The sequence below is a fragment of the Phyllostomus hastatus genome, unplaced genomic scaffold (genome assembly GCF_019186645.2).
Source record: "Phyllostomus hastatus isolate PE091 unplaced genomic scaffold, TTU_PhHast_1.1 phas_scaffold_501, whole genome shotgun sequence".
Taxonomy (NCBI): Eukaryota; Metazoa; Chordata; class Mammalia; order Chiroptera; family Phyllostomidae; genus Phyllostomus; species Phyllostomus hastatus.
In genome coordinates, this window is record NW_025334033.1 from 10,232,281 (window position 1) to 10,249,326 (window position 17,046).

The 17,046-nt window shown below is 35.8% G+C and overlaps 1 protein-coding gene and 1 pseudogene across 4 annotated transcripts in view; one reads left to right on the forward strand and one right to left on the reverse strand.

The window, feature by feature from the left end:
* TMEM87A (transmembrane protein 87A) overlaps positions 1–17,046 on the reverse strand; it is a 44,421-nt gene that overhangs the window by 19,041 nt on the left and 8,334 nt on the right. For all 4 annotated transcript variants that reach the window (XM_045823647.1, XM_045823645.1, XM_045823646.1 and 1 more), the window contains exons 5-10: positions 15,228–15,281; positions 15,100–15,144; positions 12,077–12,182; positions 8,955–9,016; positions 7,968–8,151; positions 6,898–6,997 (exon numbers count right to left, since the gene is read on the reverse strand). In XM_045823647.1, the coding sequence (XP_045679603.1) occupies positions 6,898–6,997; positions 7,968–8,151; positions 8,955–9,016; positions 12,077–12,182; positions 15,100–15,144; positions 15,228–15,281 (551 nt within the window). The remainder of the gene's footprint in view (positions 1–6,897; positions 6,998–7,967; positions 8,152–8,954; positions 9,017–12,076; positions 12,183–15,099; positions 15,145–15,227; positions 15,282–17,046) is intronic.
* Positions 426–2,700, forward strand: LOC123808300 (annotated as a pseudogene).

Sequence of the window (17,046 nt, forward strand, 5' to 3'; positions counted from 1 at the left end):
AAAGGAGTTCCCATAAGACTATCAGCTGATTTCTCAAAAGAAATCTTGCAGCCAAGAAGGGGCTGGAAAGAAGTATTTCAAGTCACGAAAGGCAAGGACCTACATCCAAGATTGCTCTATCCAGCAAAGCTATCATTTAGAATGGAAGGGCAGATAAAGTGCTTCCCAGATAAGGTAAAATTCAAGAAGTTCACCATCACCAAGCCCTTATTATGTGAAACATTAAAGGGACTTATCTAAGAAAAAGATAATCAAAACTATGAACAGTAGAATGACAACAAACTTACAACTATCAACAAATGAACCTAAAACAAAAACAAAAACAAAAGCAAAGAAAAACTGAGCAAACAACTAGGACAGGAACAGAATCACAGTAATGTGGAGATCACCTGGAGGGTTATCAGTGGGGAGGGGATGGGGGGAGGATGGAAGTGAAGGTAGATGGGATAAGAAGCATAAATGGTAGGTACAAAATAGACAGGCCAAGTTTAAGAATTGTATAGGAAATGGAGAAGCCAAAGAACTTATACGTACAACCCATGGACATGAATTAAGGCGGGGGGGGGGAGGTATATGGGTGGGGTGCAGGGGGGAGGGAAATAAAGGGGGAAAATGGGACTATAATAGCATATCAATAAAATATATTTTAAAAAGAAAATAAAACAAAAAAGTTTTTTAAAAGGTTGAGTAGAAAAAATCCTACACCATGCATATATTATAGGTCTAAGTCCATATACACCACATAAATTTTCAAGACTTCCTTTAAAAAATATATATTAGAAAATGGAATATAGCAATGCATCAAAAAGATGATACACCATGATCAAGTGGGATTTATTTCAGGAATGCAAGGTTGGTACATTTGCAAATCAATAAATGTGATTCACTACATAAACAAAATGAAGGCTAAAAACCACATGATCATATCAATAAATGCAGAAAAAGCTTTTAAGAAAGAAAATCCAGCACCCATTTATGATCAAAAGTTTCAGCAAGGTGGGAATACAGCAAGCATGCCTACACATATTAAAGGCCATATATGACAAACCCACTGCCAGCATCACTCTCAATGGGCAAAAACTACAAGCATTCCCTTTAAGATCAGGAACAAGACAAGGATGTCCCCTTTTGCCTCTTTTATTCAACATAGTACTGGAAGTCCTAGTCACAGTAATCAGACAAGAAGAAATAAAAGGCACCTAAATTGGAAAGGAAGAAGTAAAACTGACTTTACTTGCAAATGACATGACATTGTGCATAGAGAACCTAAATATTCCACCAGGAAACTCCTAGAACTGGTAAGTGAATTCAGCAAAGTAGCAAGATACAAAATTAACATCCAGAAATCAGCTGCATTTTTATATGCCAACAACAAACTAAAAGAAAGGGTAATTAAGAAAACAATCCCATTCACAATTGCTTCAAAAAGAATAAACACCTAGGAATAAACCTAATCAAGGATGTAAAAAACCTGTACACGGAAAATTATAAGACACTGAAGAAAGAAATTGAAGAGGCTGCCGAGGGAGGTCTGGACACTGGCGACCACGGGACTTGCCGGTACTAGATGACACGTACCTTAACTGAGTTGCTCCAAGCACTAATACCTAAATGGTCTGGGCATGGCCACGGTCCCTCAGCTGCACTCTAACATATTAGGCCTGGAAATCTTTTCACATGTTGAACTCAGACCTATAATATATGCATAGCGTAGGACTTTTTCTACTCAAATATGGGCAGCGTGGAATGCCTATTTACCAGCTTTCTCGGTGCCTGACTGAAAGAGGACACAAGGTCATAATCGTCACCCATGCTAATGGAAATCAAAAAGGCATCCTTTACACCTCACTAAAGGCCTCAAAGTCTATACCTGCCTAAAAGTTATGTACAACCAATCTACAGCCACAACCCTCTTTCACAGTCTGCCACTGTTCAGGTACTGATTTGCTTAGTGCTATTAATACCTGAACTCTGTCAGAAATATTGAGATTTAAATTTCATAACTGGGTGAAAGGGACCAAAGAGAAAAATTCTGGAAGAAGTACGAAAAAGATACCAGCTACATGACAGAGTGTGTCCCTTGGGAGCCTTAGAACACAAGGATGTTAGAAATGTCTTAGCTTAAGGACATATTTTTCTTACTATTTCCCTTACTGAAGCATTCTGCATGGCAATGGTGGAAGCAGCCCGTTGTGCTTTACAGGTTGTAAGTACCAGGGTTGGTGGAATTCCTGAAGTACTTCCAGAAAATCTTATTATTTTATGTGAGCCTTCTATAAAACCTTTGTGTGAGGGATTGGAAAACACTATTTCCTAACTGAAGTCTGGAGCATTGCTGACCACCCCCAAAATCCATTACATAGTCAAGACTTCTACAGCTGGAGGAATGTTGCAGAGAGAACTGACCAAGCATACAACTGCGTGGCAGGAGAAACGACTGTGCTACCAATGGACAAACGGCTGGACAGACTCGTCTCTCACTGTGGCCCAGTAACAGGCTGCATTTTTGCTTTGTTGGCTGACTTTCTCTTTCCCACTTTCCTGAGGTGGATGACACCAAATTCTGTCACTGATGTTGTAATAGATGCCACAGGGCCAAAGGGTGCCTGGACTCATCAATATCCTTATAGTAGAAAATGAAGTAAGAATAATGAGATGTCTAAAACTAGGAAGAGGAAAGCCTGGATCGGAAGATTTTAAATACTTACAATAGTTCTGTTAACACTATTGAAAATAACCTTGCTTTATTCTTTTTTTGAAGTTAATTTAATAAGCTATGCTACCTCTATATCATTCAATGTTTTACTTTGAGGAAAGATAATTTATGCAATTCCTGAGTGTAGAAAATCCTTGCATTTATTTAAAATTTAGGAGAGAACCTATTTAAGCCACTCAGGTATGAAATTTTTCAGACTACTGAAATCCCACTAGCAAAGATGTTTTCACATATTTTGGGGGCTTTGGATGCTGAAGGGCCATACCATATGTTTCCTGGGCAATTTTTTTTGGCCAATTTCATATGTTCTATCATTAATTAGATATTCACCAGATGTTTACAAGTTTTCTTAACTCTGAACTATTTTAATTCATGTCCATGTACCTTTATTAGGTGTTTAAGTTATGTTCCTAAACATTTATTGAGTGCACTTAGTAAATAAGTGTTATGTATAATTAGTAGGTTTCTTAAGTAAAAAGATCTGTCAGTTACCAGCACACTTTAGGTGTCTACACTGCATACAACATTCAATTAGATACTTCCTGCCATGAAGGACCAGACTGCATTTGCTGTTCGTCACTGAAATGTCTCACTTCATTGTAGTCACAGTCGATGTGAAATTGTAAAACACCCATCATGCCAAATATGTGCATGCTTTTAATGCCACGAAACGGTAGCTGACACGCTTCCAGTACTTCTCTGATCCCGTTGTGTGTGTTCTGCTAGGTTGTGCCTTCACTTTTGGTTATGTTTATGAAAATGCTTTTTGCTTTTTAATTACTAGGGATTACTATCACTGTTGATGAGTGTAGAGAGAAACCCTTCCATCCTTCAGTACATAATTTAGTTCTCTGTAAATGCCTTTGTTTTCCCCACAGAATGTATGAGGGTGTGTCATCTCAAACTCAGCCACTACCCTATACCTTTGAGAGATGTCACTTCCCTTCACTTGTGGCAGAGCTCTGTAAGTACTGTCAGTGTGCAAAAAAGCCTTTGCCCCAGAATGTTTTATTCAATGCATTGAGTCTGGAAATTTTAGGAATCTTTGTGGATGGATGTGTTGTTAACTATAATTGTTGCTGCCCAGAGCCATGGGTTTTAAAACCCCAAATTACCTAGATGGTATGTCTTAGTGAACTCCTTCGAGAAAGTTTTTGTGATAAAAGACTGATATCAAAAGACTGAGAAACATGTAGGTGCACTTAGATTCTATACAGGATTTTTTTAATGATAATATTTACAAAACTTTTTGGAAACTATCATAACATGCCTATTAACCAGTTGCCACTGATGTAAAGAAATATACTTGTATTTCATTCTAAACACAAATCCAAGAGTGCAGTTTTTAAAATCTAGAAGTTAGGAGTTTTTTAGTTAAAGAAAAATGAACTGACCCAAATCACTAAAATCTTACTGGAATTTTCCTCAAATGTGTTTTTATTTTTTAATATTTTAATTGTTGTTGCAGTATAATTTTCTTTTACTCACATTTTTAATTTTAATTGTTGTCTTATTGGAATTTTTATGTACAGAAACTGACATAGAGATATGGAACAAACAGTACTAATATTCATGATGAAGCAAGAAACTGACATTTGGTTTTATTTGGCAATTTTCTAATATTTTTGGGTTTTGGCATATTTATTCAAAATTATTATTGTCATTTATTTTCAATGGACATAGGATTTAAAGTTCTTCTTGCATATAAAATATGTAATTTGCAAATAAAAAAAAATTTTAACAAATGGAAGTAAATTTGCTTGTTCTAGTAAATCTTAATTTTCAAGCTTCCCAGATACTTTACTTATAACTATCAGTGTTGTATTGGTCAGCATGTGGAAATACATTGTTCTACCCTGTTACTGTTTATTTCAAAGTGAACTTTCAGTGATGAGGAATTTATGAAAAATGTATTTCTTCTGATGTTACAAAGTAGCACATATAAAGCTGATTTATGAAAACATGCTACATGTCCTATAAAAATAAAGACTAAAATGACATTTTGACAAAAGAAAAAAAAAAGGAACTGAAGATACAAATAAGTGGAAGTACACACCATGTTCATGGACAGGGAGAATTAACATCATTAAAATCTTCATATTACCCAAAGCAATCTATAGGTTCAATGGAATTCTTATCAAGATTCTAATGATGTTATTTCACCCTGGTTGGTGTGGCTCAGTGGACTGAGTGCCCGTCTATGAACCAAAGGGTTGCAAGTTTGATTCCGGATCAGGGCACATGCCTGGGTTGTAGACCACGTCCTCAGTAGGTGGTATACGAGAGGCAACCACACATTTCCCTCTATCTAAAAATAAATAAAACAAAATAAAAAGATTCCAATGACATATTTCATAGAACTAGAACAAATATGTCAAAAGCTTATATGGAACCACAAAAGGCCCTGCATAGCAACAACAATCCTGACGAAGAATAAAGTTGGAGGAATCATACTTCCTAATATCACACTATACTATAAGGCCACAGTTATCAAACAGCATGGTACTGGCATAAAAACAGACACACAGATCAATGGAAGAGAATAGGGAGTCCATGAATAAACTCACACCGTTTTACACTCAATATGTGACAGAGGAAGCAAGCACATACAATGGGCTGAAGATAGTTTACTCAATAAATGGTGTTGGGAAAATTGGACAGATACATTTAGAAAAATGAAACTAGACCACCTTCTTATACCATATACAAGAGTAAATTTAAAATGGATCAGACTTAAATGTTAGACCCAAAACCATAAAAATGGAAGAAAATATAGGCAGCAAAATCTCAGACATTGCTTAGAGCAATATTTTATCAAATATAACTCCCCAGGCAAGGGAAACAAAAGAAAAAATAAGCAAATGGGACTATTTCAAACTAAAAAGTTTTCACACAGCAACGGAAATCACCAATAAAACAAAAAGACAACCCACAGAATGAGAGAACATATTTTCCAATACATCTGATTAGGAGTTAATATTCAAAATTTATAAAGAAGTTACAGAACGCAACACCAAAAAAACAAACAACCCAATTAAAAAATGAGCAAAGGACCTTAACAAACACTTCCCCAAAGAGGACATACAAATGGCCAATAGACATATGAAAAGATGCTCAATGTCACTAATTATCAGAGAAATGCAAATTAAAACCACAATAAGGTATCACCTCACACCTGACAGAGTGGCTATCATCAACACATTAACAAAGAACAGTGCTGGTGAGGATGTGGAGAAAGAGAGACCCTTTTGCACTGTTGGTGGAAATGCAGCCTGGTATAGCCACTGTGGAAGGCAGTATGGAGGTATCTCAAAAAATTAAAAATGGATCTGCCTTTTGACCCATTAATCCCACTTCTGGGAATATATCTGAAGGAACCCAAACCACTAATTCGAAAGAACATAGAACCCTATGTTCACTGCATTATTATTTACAGTTGCCAAGATATGGAAGCAGCCCAAGTGTCCATCAATAGATGCGTAGATAAAACAACTGTGAGAACATGTGCACAGTGGAATATTACTCAGCCATAACAAAGGAGAAAATTTTACCCTTTGCAACAGTATGGATGGACCTGAAGAACATTATGCTAAATAAACGAGTCAGAGAAAGAGAAATACCATATGATTTTACTCATATGTGGACTCTAAGGAACAAACTGAAAGAACAAACAGAATAGAGACAGACTCATAGATGGAGAGCAGATGAGAGCTGGTGGTGGGGAAGGTCAGAGGGTGGAGGGATTGAGCAACAGGGAGGGGGGACTCCCACACATGGACTACAGTGTGTTTTTTGGCGGGGAGTGATGTTTAAGGGGACTAAAATACAATAAATATTAAAAATACAATAAAGATTAAATAAAAATACATATTTAACAAATATGATTTGCAGTATATCTTTAAAGAGTAAAGTCCCTATAATTTTACTCTATCAAGTTTGGTGTTTCAATGTCATTTGCTACAACTGCAGTTTTTCCTAGATGTTCCTTGAATTCCCAGTTGTGAAATGAAACCCTAACATTTTTCTAACTTCACCACATCTACAAAATGACAGATATCTTTTCTTATTTCAGAACTATTTTTTACATCAACTGTTACAGAACTACTATACTAGGAAGCTGCAATACTGTTTCGACTTCGTCTGTTTTAACTTGCTCTTCCATATAGGCAGTGAATACTTACTTGACTATGCCATATCCCAGACTGACTATGATGACCAGGGTTCGAGCCAGTGAACGTTTAACTGCTGAAAGTAGCTCTGCAAGGATCAGGGCACCTTGGACTATAAGAAAAGAAAGGGGGACGGGATGCTGTAAATCTAGGACTGACAAAGGGTACAATTCTAGAACCAGAATGTAGATCTCTAACACTCTTCAGAATAAGCACTAGTATTAGTCCTACCAAAGAAATACTTCAATTCCTCAGTTTTTACAAGTATATAAGCTGATATAATCTTACTAACGTGAACAGCAATACAGCAGTGTTCAGTTTACCTTCCCTCACCACCCCCCACTCCACTAAAACCTCGGCAGAATATCTCACCCTACCTGGACAGTTTATAGCATCTAGGAAATAATGTCCCTATTGTTAAAAACTGAAATACAGCTATCCATAGAAAAGCACAAAACACACACACAGTTACCAATTCATTTTCACATTACTATTTTCAAGCCCTTTCAAAAACCAGGAAAAGATTTAATTAGAATACCTTGCAACAATAATTATCAATAATTAAATGATCTGATGAGAGAACTGAAGCTATCATTAAAAACTTCAGTATAAAACAATTTCTGTTATTATCTGTTCACCTTCCTAAACCACAAGCATCCTCTTACCCTCTTATTTTCTGGGTATTACTGTATTTCACCAATTCTTAGAGATGTCCCCATGCCCATTTTAACATCTTTAAAATCAAAGTGTCTTATTATCAACGGTATCTTAAAAGTAAATTGACAGTATTTACTTTCTTTCTTAGATGTATGTAGTAATGGTGCCTTAAAAATCAATGGCAGTGAGATTCAATAATGGTAACAGTCTTTCCCAAAATGGCCACTACTTTTATGAATACATTTCAGTAAAATTAGTCTTAAATCACTGAACCCACAAGTTATAAGATTAAAAAGTTACAATCAAAGCTATTCTAATAATTAAGTAATTAAAAACTTAAACCTATTTAATGATTGCTGATCTTAGGAAAATTGTCATGTCTCACCTGCCGATCACTCACAAACTGGCATTTTTCAGTTACATACCAGACTCTCCTTTGTATCGGATGTTCTGAAATTCTGCATAGAAGACAGCTTTCTCAAGCATTCCCAGGAAGATGACAGCACCAATCCAAAACTGAATTCTTAGGAGATCCCTCCAGTAGCAGGCAGACCACGCCAGCCACAGAACACCAAACAGGACATACACAATACACATCACCATGAAAAACTGTCATGGCAGTGGGTCAGAGATAAAAAGGAGGATTAAGGCTAAGAGCCATTTAGAATTGATACAAAGTCTTAACAAGCTATAAAAAAATACCACATATACTTTCTACTTACAAAATAATTACTTTATTTCTTTGGATTTTGATACTAATACACACAAAATGTTGTCTCCTCTTGAGCAGAGGGAGACTACCTAACGGTCTGTCGTCAAGTGCTCACTCATCTGTACTAAATGAACTTTTGCAGCTCACAGTGTAAAATTATATAACTGAAGAAAACACTAAAGGAAAAAAAAGGCATGGCCAGGTTTGAATATATCTGATGGCAATGAAACATGACAAAGTGGGAAAACTATAAAATGGAAAGGAAGAACAAAAACATGAACAAAGAAAATCTGAAAATACATTGAGGATATGCTCATAAACACACTCACACACTAAAAAGGATGAAGCCTCATCACTTAGTTACTTTGAGGACCAGAAACTACAGGGTCGTCAGAAGTGCCCTGCTTTGGAGCCTCAAGAGAATGTGAGCTGTGAAGCAATCCCTGAGGTGCTTTCCACCTCTATAACTCCACAAGTCATCAAACTCTTCATGTTACAGACGAGAAAATGAGGCTCAAAGGGGCTCACTGACACTCCCAAGGTCACAGTCTAGTAAAAAGTAAGTGCAAAAGTACAAGCAATATTTTGTGAACTGTTCAGGAATAGTTCTTTAAAAAAAGAATATTGCCACAAAACACAGATACTCTTTCAAGCTAAACTCATTTAATACTGAGGTTAAAAAAAATGTAAGTTCACTTACAATCATCAATGGATATTCTTCAAGTGTGAGGTATTCATAGGGACCTTTCACTTCCACAGTCACTGCCAAAACACAGTCCTCAGAATTAATGTAAAGGATGCAGGAATTAAACAAAAACATTACCTGATATCGGTTTGACAAAATAAATTAAAATTCCAATGGGTCATTTACTTTTAACCACTGCAATCCCAGTGAGTACTGCATGTGTAGAGCACACTGAAATTTGCTGAGTGTCCTCATGGTCCACAGTGTGCCCCACACAGGTCTCCACGCCTCTGCTCCAGTCAGTGTCTTAAGTGGAGAAGCCCTTTGTTTCCGTCCTCACACTCTTTAAAGACTAGACTGAATGTACTTTCTCCATGAAGCCTTCTTCGAGCTGTCCAACTGCACCCCCCGCCCCATGCTCTAAACTCCAAACACACTTCATACACAGTTTTCCTTACAACACATTCTGCACTTCCCTGGACTTTGAAAAGTACAGGACTTCATTCCTTCCCTTTGACTCCCTGTCTTCTCTCTCCCCTTACCTATTATTTTCCTACCTTTTTTTTACCTACTTTGATTTTATGTGACTTTGCTGCATGAATGTATCATTTTTAGAAGGTCCTTAATAACAATAAAGTGTTTAAAGAAGCAGAACAAATCACAGTGACAAGAAGCCGAAAGACAGACTTGACTTTGTGAACAAACCTATGACTTTTTAAATTATTATGAATAAAACTTTTGGATAAATTTTGTCTGATTAATAAATAAAAGCTGATTTATATGAGAAGTGATTTCTATATCCAGAGAGAGACTAATAAAAGCCTATTCTATAAGAAATTTCCCACTAATTTTTAGCAGGCAGAAAATATGCCATTATTAAAAATAAATCAGTTCTAATACTTTCATGAACAAAACAAGTATCTCATAATAGCAATCACCAACATCGATTGGTTGCCTTTCGTGTGCATCCTGTCCAGGACCAAACCTGCAACCCAGGCATGTGCCCTGAGTGGGAATCAAACCAGCAACCTTTCAGTTTGTGGGATGACACCCAACCATCCGGTCACACCCAACCATTTAGCCATATCAGTCAGGGCTAAATCTGTACCTTCTTAATTTAATAAAATAACAAATAATTAGTGAATATCTGTCACATTCTTTGCTTACTCTATGCCAGAAGTCAACAAAATATAGCACTTGGAACAAATGTGGCCATCCACTTTTTGTACATATAAAGTTTTAATTAAAAAGTCACACCTACTCACATACTGTCTATGGCTGCATTCAGACAATGGTAGAGTTGGGTAGTTGTAGGAGAGAAAACATCTACTATCTGGCCCTTTAAGAAAAAGCTGGCTAACCCCTACTCTATGCCAAAATACAACTTGAGTACTCACTATATACACACACTATGGGAAATAGGGAATGGTCAGATGTATAAGATGTTTTCTGCCATTCTACTGGATAACCATCTAGAGCAGGGGTGTCAAACTCATTTTCACTGGGGTACACATCAGCCTTGCAGTGGCCTTCAGAGGACCAAATGTAATTTTAGAACTGTTTAACTGTAACTACTCCTTAACAGTTTAGCGACAACTTGGCACTGCCGCCAGGTAGAAACAAGGGGCCAGGCCGGATTAAACAAGGTAGAGGGCTGGGTTGTGTTTGCCACCTGTGATCTAGAGGGAAGAGGAAGTTACTTACTCCTCTCATGAAAAGCATGTACCCAGAGAACTGTCCCTCTCAGCCAGACCCAAAAGGATGAATCTGTATTTTCCAGGATAAAGTAAAAAGCCATCCAGGCTAAAGAAATAACAAAGACAGGTGCAGAATTGCATGATATATTTAAAGAACATGTAGTCTGAGACTACACATAGTACCTATTGTAGCGTTTTTAACACAAAGCAGGCAAAACGTAAACTGGGACAAGTTGTAGTTTTTATAAGCCTTTATACACACTGCAGACACTTTATACGCAGTAGGGAGGCTTCAAAAGTTTTAATCAAGGGAAGAAAACTGGTAATACTGTTTTAAAGAGAAAATTTTCACATGATGTAGTCTGCGCTTTAAAGTTTCTTCTTAGCTCCTAACAGACGGATAAAACAAAAAAGAAAAAGAACATAAGCTGGAAGCCGTGTGTGTGTGCGTGTGTGTGTGCGTGTGTGTGCGCGTGTGTATCAAGACCAAATACTGGCACCTCAGAAATTCAAGAAACATTTAACATTAGAAAACCAGTCATATAATTACATCACATGAACAGATTAAATGAGGAAATCTTTATGATCATTTTAATCAACACAATCAAAGCAACTGATAAAACTGAGTATTCATTCTTAACACTAAAAAAAATACACTTAGTAAAACTGGTATAGAAAGGGATAGCCTTAACCAAATAAAAATATTTTGGAAAAAATCTACAGTAAACATGTGCCAATATTGTAAAATAAGGATGACTAAGGCAACTATTTCTATTCAAAATTCTCCTTGAGAAAGCAGAGGAGGAAAGGAGAATGCAGAGGAGAAGGAAGAAACAAAACAAAATTATAAGAAATTAAGGCCAGTTAGTAAGCTATCCAAAATTCCAGGTAAGAGATGACTCCATGAACTGGGAAACAAGAATAAAAACAAGAATACCAAGAAAAATTGAGACAACTAACATACAAAATATGTTAGTTTCAGGTGCACAACATAGTAAGAATATGATTTTGTATCTCAAAACTATAATTTAAAAATAAATTTAAAAAAGAAAAAATATTGAGATATTAAAAAAATCACCAAAGTCTATTAATAGTAAAATTATTTTTAAATTGCCAGGTTTTGACTTTGTAACTAAGTTTTGACAAGTCTATTTCAGAATGCCAAGAACATGATACTAATTAAAAATTTTAAAAGCTGTAGGATCAGATGAAGGAAAATGAAATCCAGTATCTATCATATATAGTAAGAAAGCATATGTGAACTACCTAAGACTATCTGGTACATCTTAGGTACAGAAAAAAATGTTAATCTCTCCCTCAATTTTTCTACTTCAGAACAAATATTCTTAATTATTCCCTCCATTAAAGCAATTACACATGACCCACTATGCATGCCACAACTACATAATACAAATATAAAAAGAAACGAAATGTACTTACTAGTAAAAAGATTTTCTTTTGATGACTCCTTTGAGGATGAAATGCCAATATGTACAATAAAAATGTATGGTGCATCTTGCCAAGTTTTCAATGGATCATGCAATGCCTAGAGAAAAAAAAGGCATTAAAACTTCAAGTCTTAAGAATTAAGAACACATGTTAATAATATAGTATGGAAATTTTGTTTCAGAATTACAAAGGATTTTTACTTTTAAGTTATAAAAGCAAAATATTCACCAACATGGAACTGTTTTGAGACCAGAAAATAAAGATCTAAAAACAAATATATTTACTGCAATGCTGTTTAAAATGACAAGATAAAGAAACATAAATGTTCAGTGATGCAGAATCTGTTAACAAACTGTAATGTATTCATATAATAAAATACTATGCAGGCATTTAAATAATGATGCCATAAATATTTACTGAACTGCATATGACCATGTTATACTGCTAAACTCTAAAAAATGTTATAATACATATTATAAAACTCTCATTTGTTTATTTTTAATCCTCACTCAAGGATATGTTTTACTGACTTTAGAGGGAAAGGAAGGGAGAAAGACAAAGAGACAGACATTGATCAGTTTCCTCCCATATATGCTCCGACCGGAGATAGAGCACAAAACCTGTGTATGTGCCTTGACCAGGGATCGAACCTTCAACTTTTTGGTACGTGATGATGCTCCAAACAACTGAGCCATCCAGCCAGGACTAAGATTCACAGTTTTAAATAAATTAAATATAAATATGCACAAAGACAAAAGACTAGAAGACAAATATATTTATAGTCTCTGTGTGGTAGTATTACAGATGATTATCTTCTTTTCATTTATGTATATTTGCTGTATTTTTTCTAGTAAACATATACACATTAGCAATAAGGAAAGACCCAATGGATGTTCTCTGTTAAAAAAATAATAATAAAGCCTGCCATACCTAAATCATTTTTAGGTTAAAATTCTTTATAACTATAACTGGAGCAGGGAGGGTAGAAACACTTCCAGAATGGCAAAATAAGAACCTCTGAAAATGCACTCACCCATTAAAAGCAGCAAGGATACAGGCAAAAATATCAAAATCAACTTTTTGGAAATCTGGAAATTAATTATGGTAAGACATGCAACAATCCTAGAACGACTGCCTCAAGAAAAATAGCTGAAGAGGGATCTCAGTAAGAAAACCAGCTGAATTTTGATAGTAAAAGCAAGCTTTGTGGTGTTTTTGTTCACCCTAATCCCATGCCCCTGTTCCAAGCTCCTTGAAACCAAATTACTCGCAACTATAACATCTGTGAAAAATGGAAGTGTGGCAACCACTGGAAAAAACAAGTTTGGAGAACCCCTAAAGCTCAACTGCCAGAACTTTCTGGAAGGTGCTAAAAAGCTCCATTCCCAGGGCTTAACTTTTTTATGACCTGACTCAGAGCTCACTCAGTGTGAAGGACCCTGTACTCACAGCACTCTCAAAAACACTCAGCAACTGTGGAAGATCGCAGCTGCCCCGGTCAATATTACTAGGTAGGGCCATCAAGAGGCTGACTAAAAACTTTAAAAAGGAAAAATTGGACATAAGATGTCCATAGGACATTCTGAAGAGCTCCCAGATATTCCTGAAAATCTAGAAGGCTGTGAGTACATGCAGGGCTGTGCATGTATGTGAGACTGTGCACACGTGACTGGGAGAGGCCTGAGAATGCTCTCATCACTCACCTCTGGCTGATGTTAAGGCTCTGCACAAGAAGGAAGTAAGAGTTAAGACAGTTTTAAATTGTGACAGAAGCCAGACATTAGGCCACAAATTGTATGATTCCATTTATATGAAATGAACAAAATAGGCAAGTCCTTAGAGACAGAACAGTGGTTGCCTAGGGCTGGGGGAAGGATGGAATGAGGAGTGACTGCTAATGGTTTATGCTGTGACTTTTTGGGGTGATGAAAAATGTTCTGGAATTAGGTAACAACTGGTGGTTGCATAATTTGTAAATATACTAAAAAACACTGAATTTTATGTTTTGAAAGGGTAAATTCTAAGATATGTATATTATGTCTTAATGAAGTTGTTAATAAAATTAAAGCTTTAATCTGTTTTGTAAAAAGCATGACCCAACATAGATAACTATCTTATTTCCTCTGTATTTTAAACTGGCAAAGTTTTAAGGAATTACTGTGAATTAGAAAGTGAATTATGCAAATTTAAAGCACATTTATAGTATTCAACCTATCTCAATTTTCTAAACTCTGTTCCTATTATATTCTATCACAAAATAATTTTACATGGGGTTTAAGGTTCTTTCTTAAGTGTTTCTTCCTACCTAAAAGTAATATTTGTAAAACGTAACATAACTGGAGCTGCCACTCCAGAGAAACTGCCTTGCATGTATTACTCCTCCAATCTTCGGAATGAGCCGGAGCAACACTGTATTCTGCATAACTGTTTGCAAAGCTAACGGTAAGGCAGACAGCCTGACTACCAGACTGAAAATTAAAGACATTCTTTAGAATTAGTACCACCATGTAGAGCTTAAAAAAAAAAATCTTAGCTTGCACTTAGAGAAATTCCTTCCTTGACTCATTAACTTCAATAGAAATTCCTTCCTTCAATTCACATTTTTCCCCTTCCCCTTTTCATAAATACCCCTTGCCTTTGCCTCCTAATCAGAACATTATTTGGGTTTCTGCCAGAATCAGTGATTTCCAGAACTGTCATTCTTTCTGGATCTCAAATAAATGCTTTTGCCTCTCACCTTGGCTTTTTATTTTTAGGTGGACATATTTAAGGGGTAATAAGTACAAAAATGATACAGAATGATTGTAGCAAATATGGAAAACACAGAAAACATAAAGAAGAAAATAAAAATCACTCATATCATCACCCAAAAACAACCATTATTAACACTTCGGTGCATAGCTTCCAGTCTTAAGTTTCTTTTTAAATGTCAGCATACCAAGATAATTCAAAATACACAAACATAAGAATACCAAAATAAGTGTTTAATACCCCAAATTCATTACACCACTTACAATTTTTTCTCCAGTAGTGGTAAGATTTGTTCCATTCTCCTTAGCCTTAAATATTTAAAAAAAGAAGAAAAAATTAATTCAAATTTTTAACTTCACTCTCAGAAATATTTAATAAGGAAAACAATTACCTCCTGTTTTTCTCCTAAAAGAGGCAATCGATGCATGAAATCCCCAGAAAAGCTCTATGAAAGAAATATAACACTAAAATTACAGATGTATAATAGTAAAGTATAAATCAAAATCCACAAGAATGGTTAAAGCAAAACATGTTATAATAGTAAATATAATAATATGGCATTGACAGACAAAAGATTTTTAATTAACCACAAACAAGTAAATAAAACTCTGCTGGGAACTAAAACTACCACCGAAGCAAACTGGCCATTTAATTCTTCTATAAGAATTATAGATATTTAAGAATGACAAAACCTTAGATAAAAGATATATGCCCAGGATGGAGGGATCTTTTCTAGTTCCCTACCCTTCTACAGATAAGGAATATGTGGCTTAAAGCTCAAAGCTTTATGTAGAAATGGGATTTGAATCTAAGATTACTAACTTGGGTCCACTGCTCCTTCCACCACAACACACTGCATGGCTATAAAAAACCTACTCTAATTTTAATATTTACTTTTCTTACCAGTTACAAGTAGATGAGGCATTCTCCTTCCTGAGTAATTAGAGCACGTATTTCAATTCTGTTACATTAGACTGGAGGAGGGAAAACCTTACCAATAGGGGTATATGACAGGACCCTAGAAAGATTATAGCAGATCTAAAGGTACTTGGGCAACAGTATACAATAAGTAGCTTTCTCAATCAAATCTGGAAAAAGTCAACCAATTCTGGGCTTGAGGATAAATTTGGAGAACCCACAGAAACCTTCCTAGTTAACATCACATTGTTCCTAGCTTTCTTTTTTGACCATTCTTCCACCATTTAAAAGATATTTTCTTCTTCCTCCAAGTCCATAAATCTAAGCTATGACAAGAACTCAATCTTCATAGTTTAATTACTTCATTTGCTTAGTACTAATTACTCACTTAAAGCCTTCTTATAAACTACTAGTAACTAGACAGAAAATCTAGCTTTCCGTGAACTCCTTGCTTCTTCAAGGCAATTCGTTAAATATTGTGAAGCAGTATTTAAATGCAGTAAACATGAAGCAAAGGCTGTAAATACAGTAACTATTTATAACACCTATAAATTTTTCTTTAAAAATCTGTGTCAAATCCTCTAAGAAAAGAGAATTGTATAATATAAACTCCACTTATATGTGAGAAATTCAATGCTTTGATTTCAGGTCTGTAGCAGTAAAATCTAAAAACGCTAATTTGGGGGGAACAACACATATAAATTCGATGAAGTGACAAGAGATTTAAAAATTGGTGGTTTCAGATGCCCACCAGGGGATGAACAGATAAACACAACATGGTATATATGTACAAGGAAGTGTTATTCAGCCTTATATAAAGGAATGAAGTTCTGATATGTTATATGGATGACCCTCAAAAACACTCTGTTAAGTGAAAGAAGCCAAACAAGTATCGTACAATTCTACTCCTATAAGATATCTAGAACAGTGAAATTCATGGAGATGGAAAGTAGAAGAGCTATTTCGAAGAACGTGTGTGGGGGTGTTTTGTTTTGTTTAGAGAGAAAGGAAAGGGGGGAGACAGAGAGAGAAACATCCAGGTGAGGAAACATCGACTGCCTGCCTCCCATGTGTGCCCCCACCAGGAATTGAACCCCCAACTTTTTGGTGTACAGGACAATGCTCCTCTCCAACCAACTGAGCCACACCAGCCAGGGAGGGGTGTTATTGTTTAATGGTTAAGAAGTGTCAGTTCATGATGAAAAAGTTCTAGAGGTGGCTAACGGTGATAGTTTGAGCACAACGTAAATGTACTTAATGGCAGTATTTGACACTAAAAAAATGATTATAAT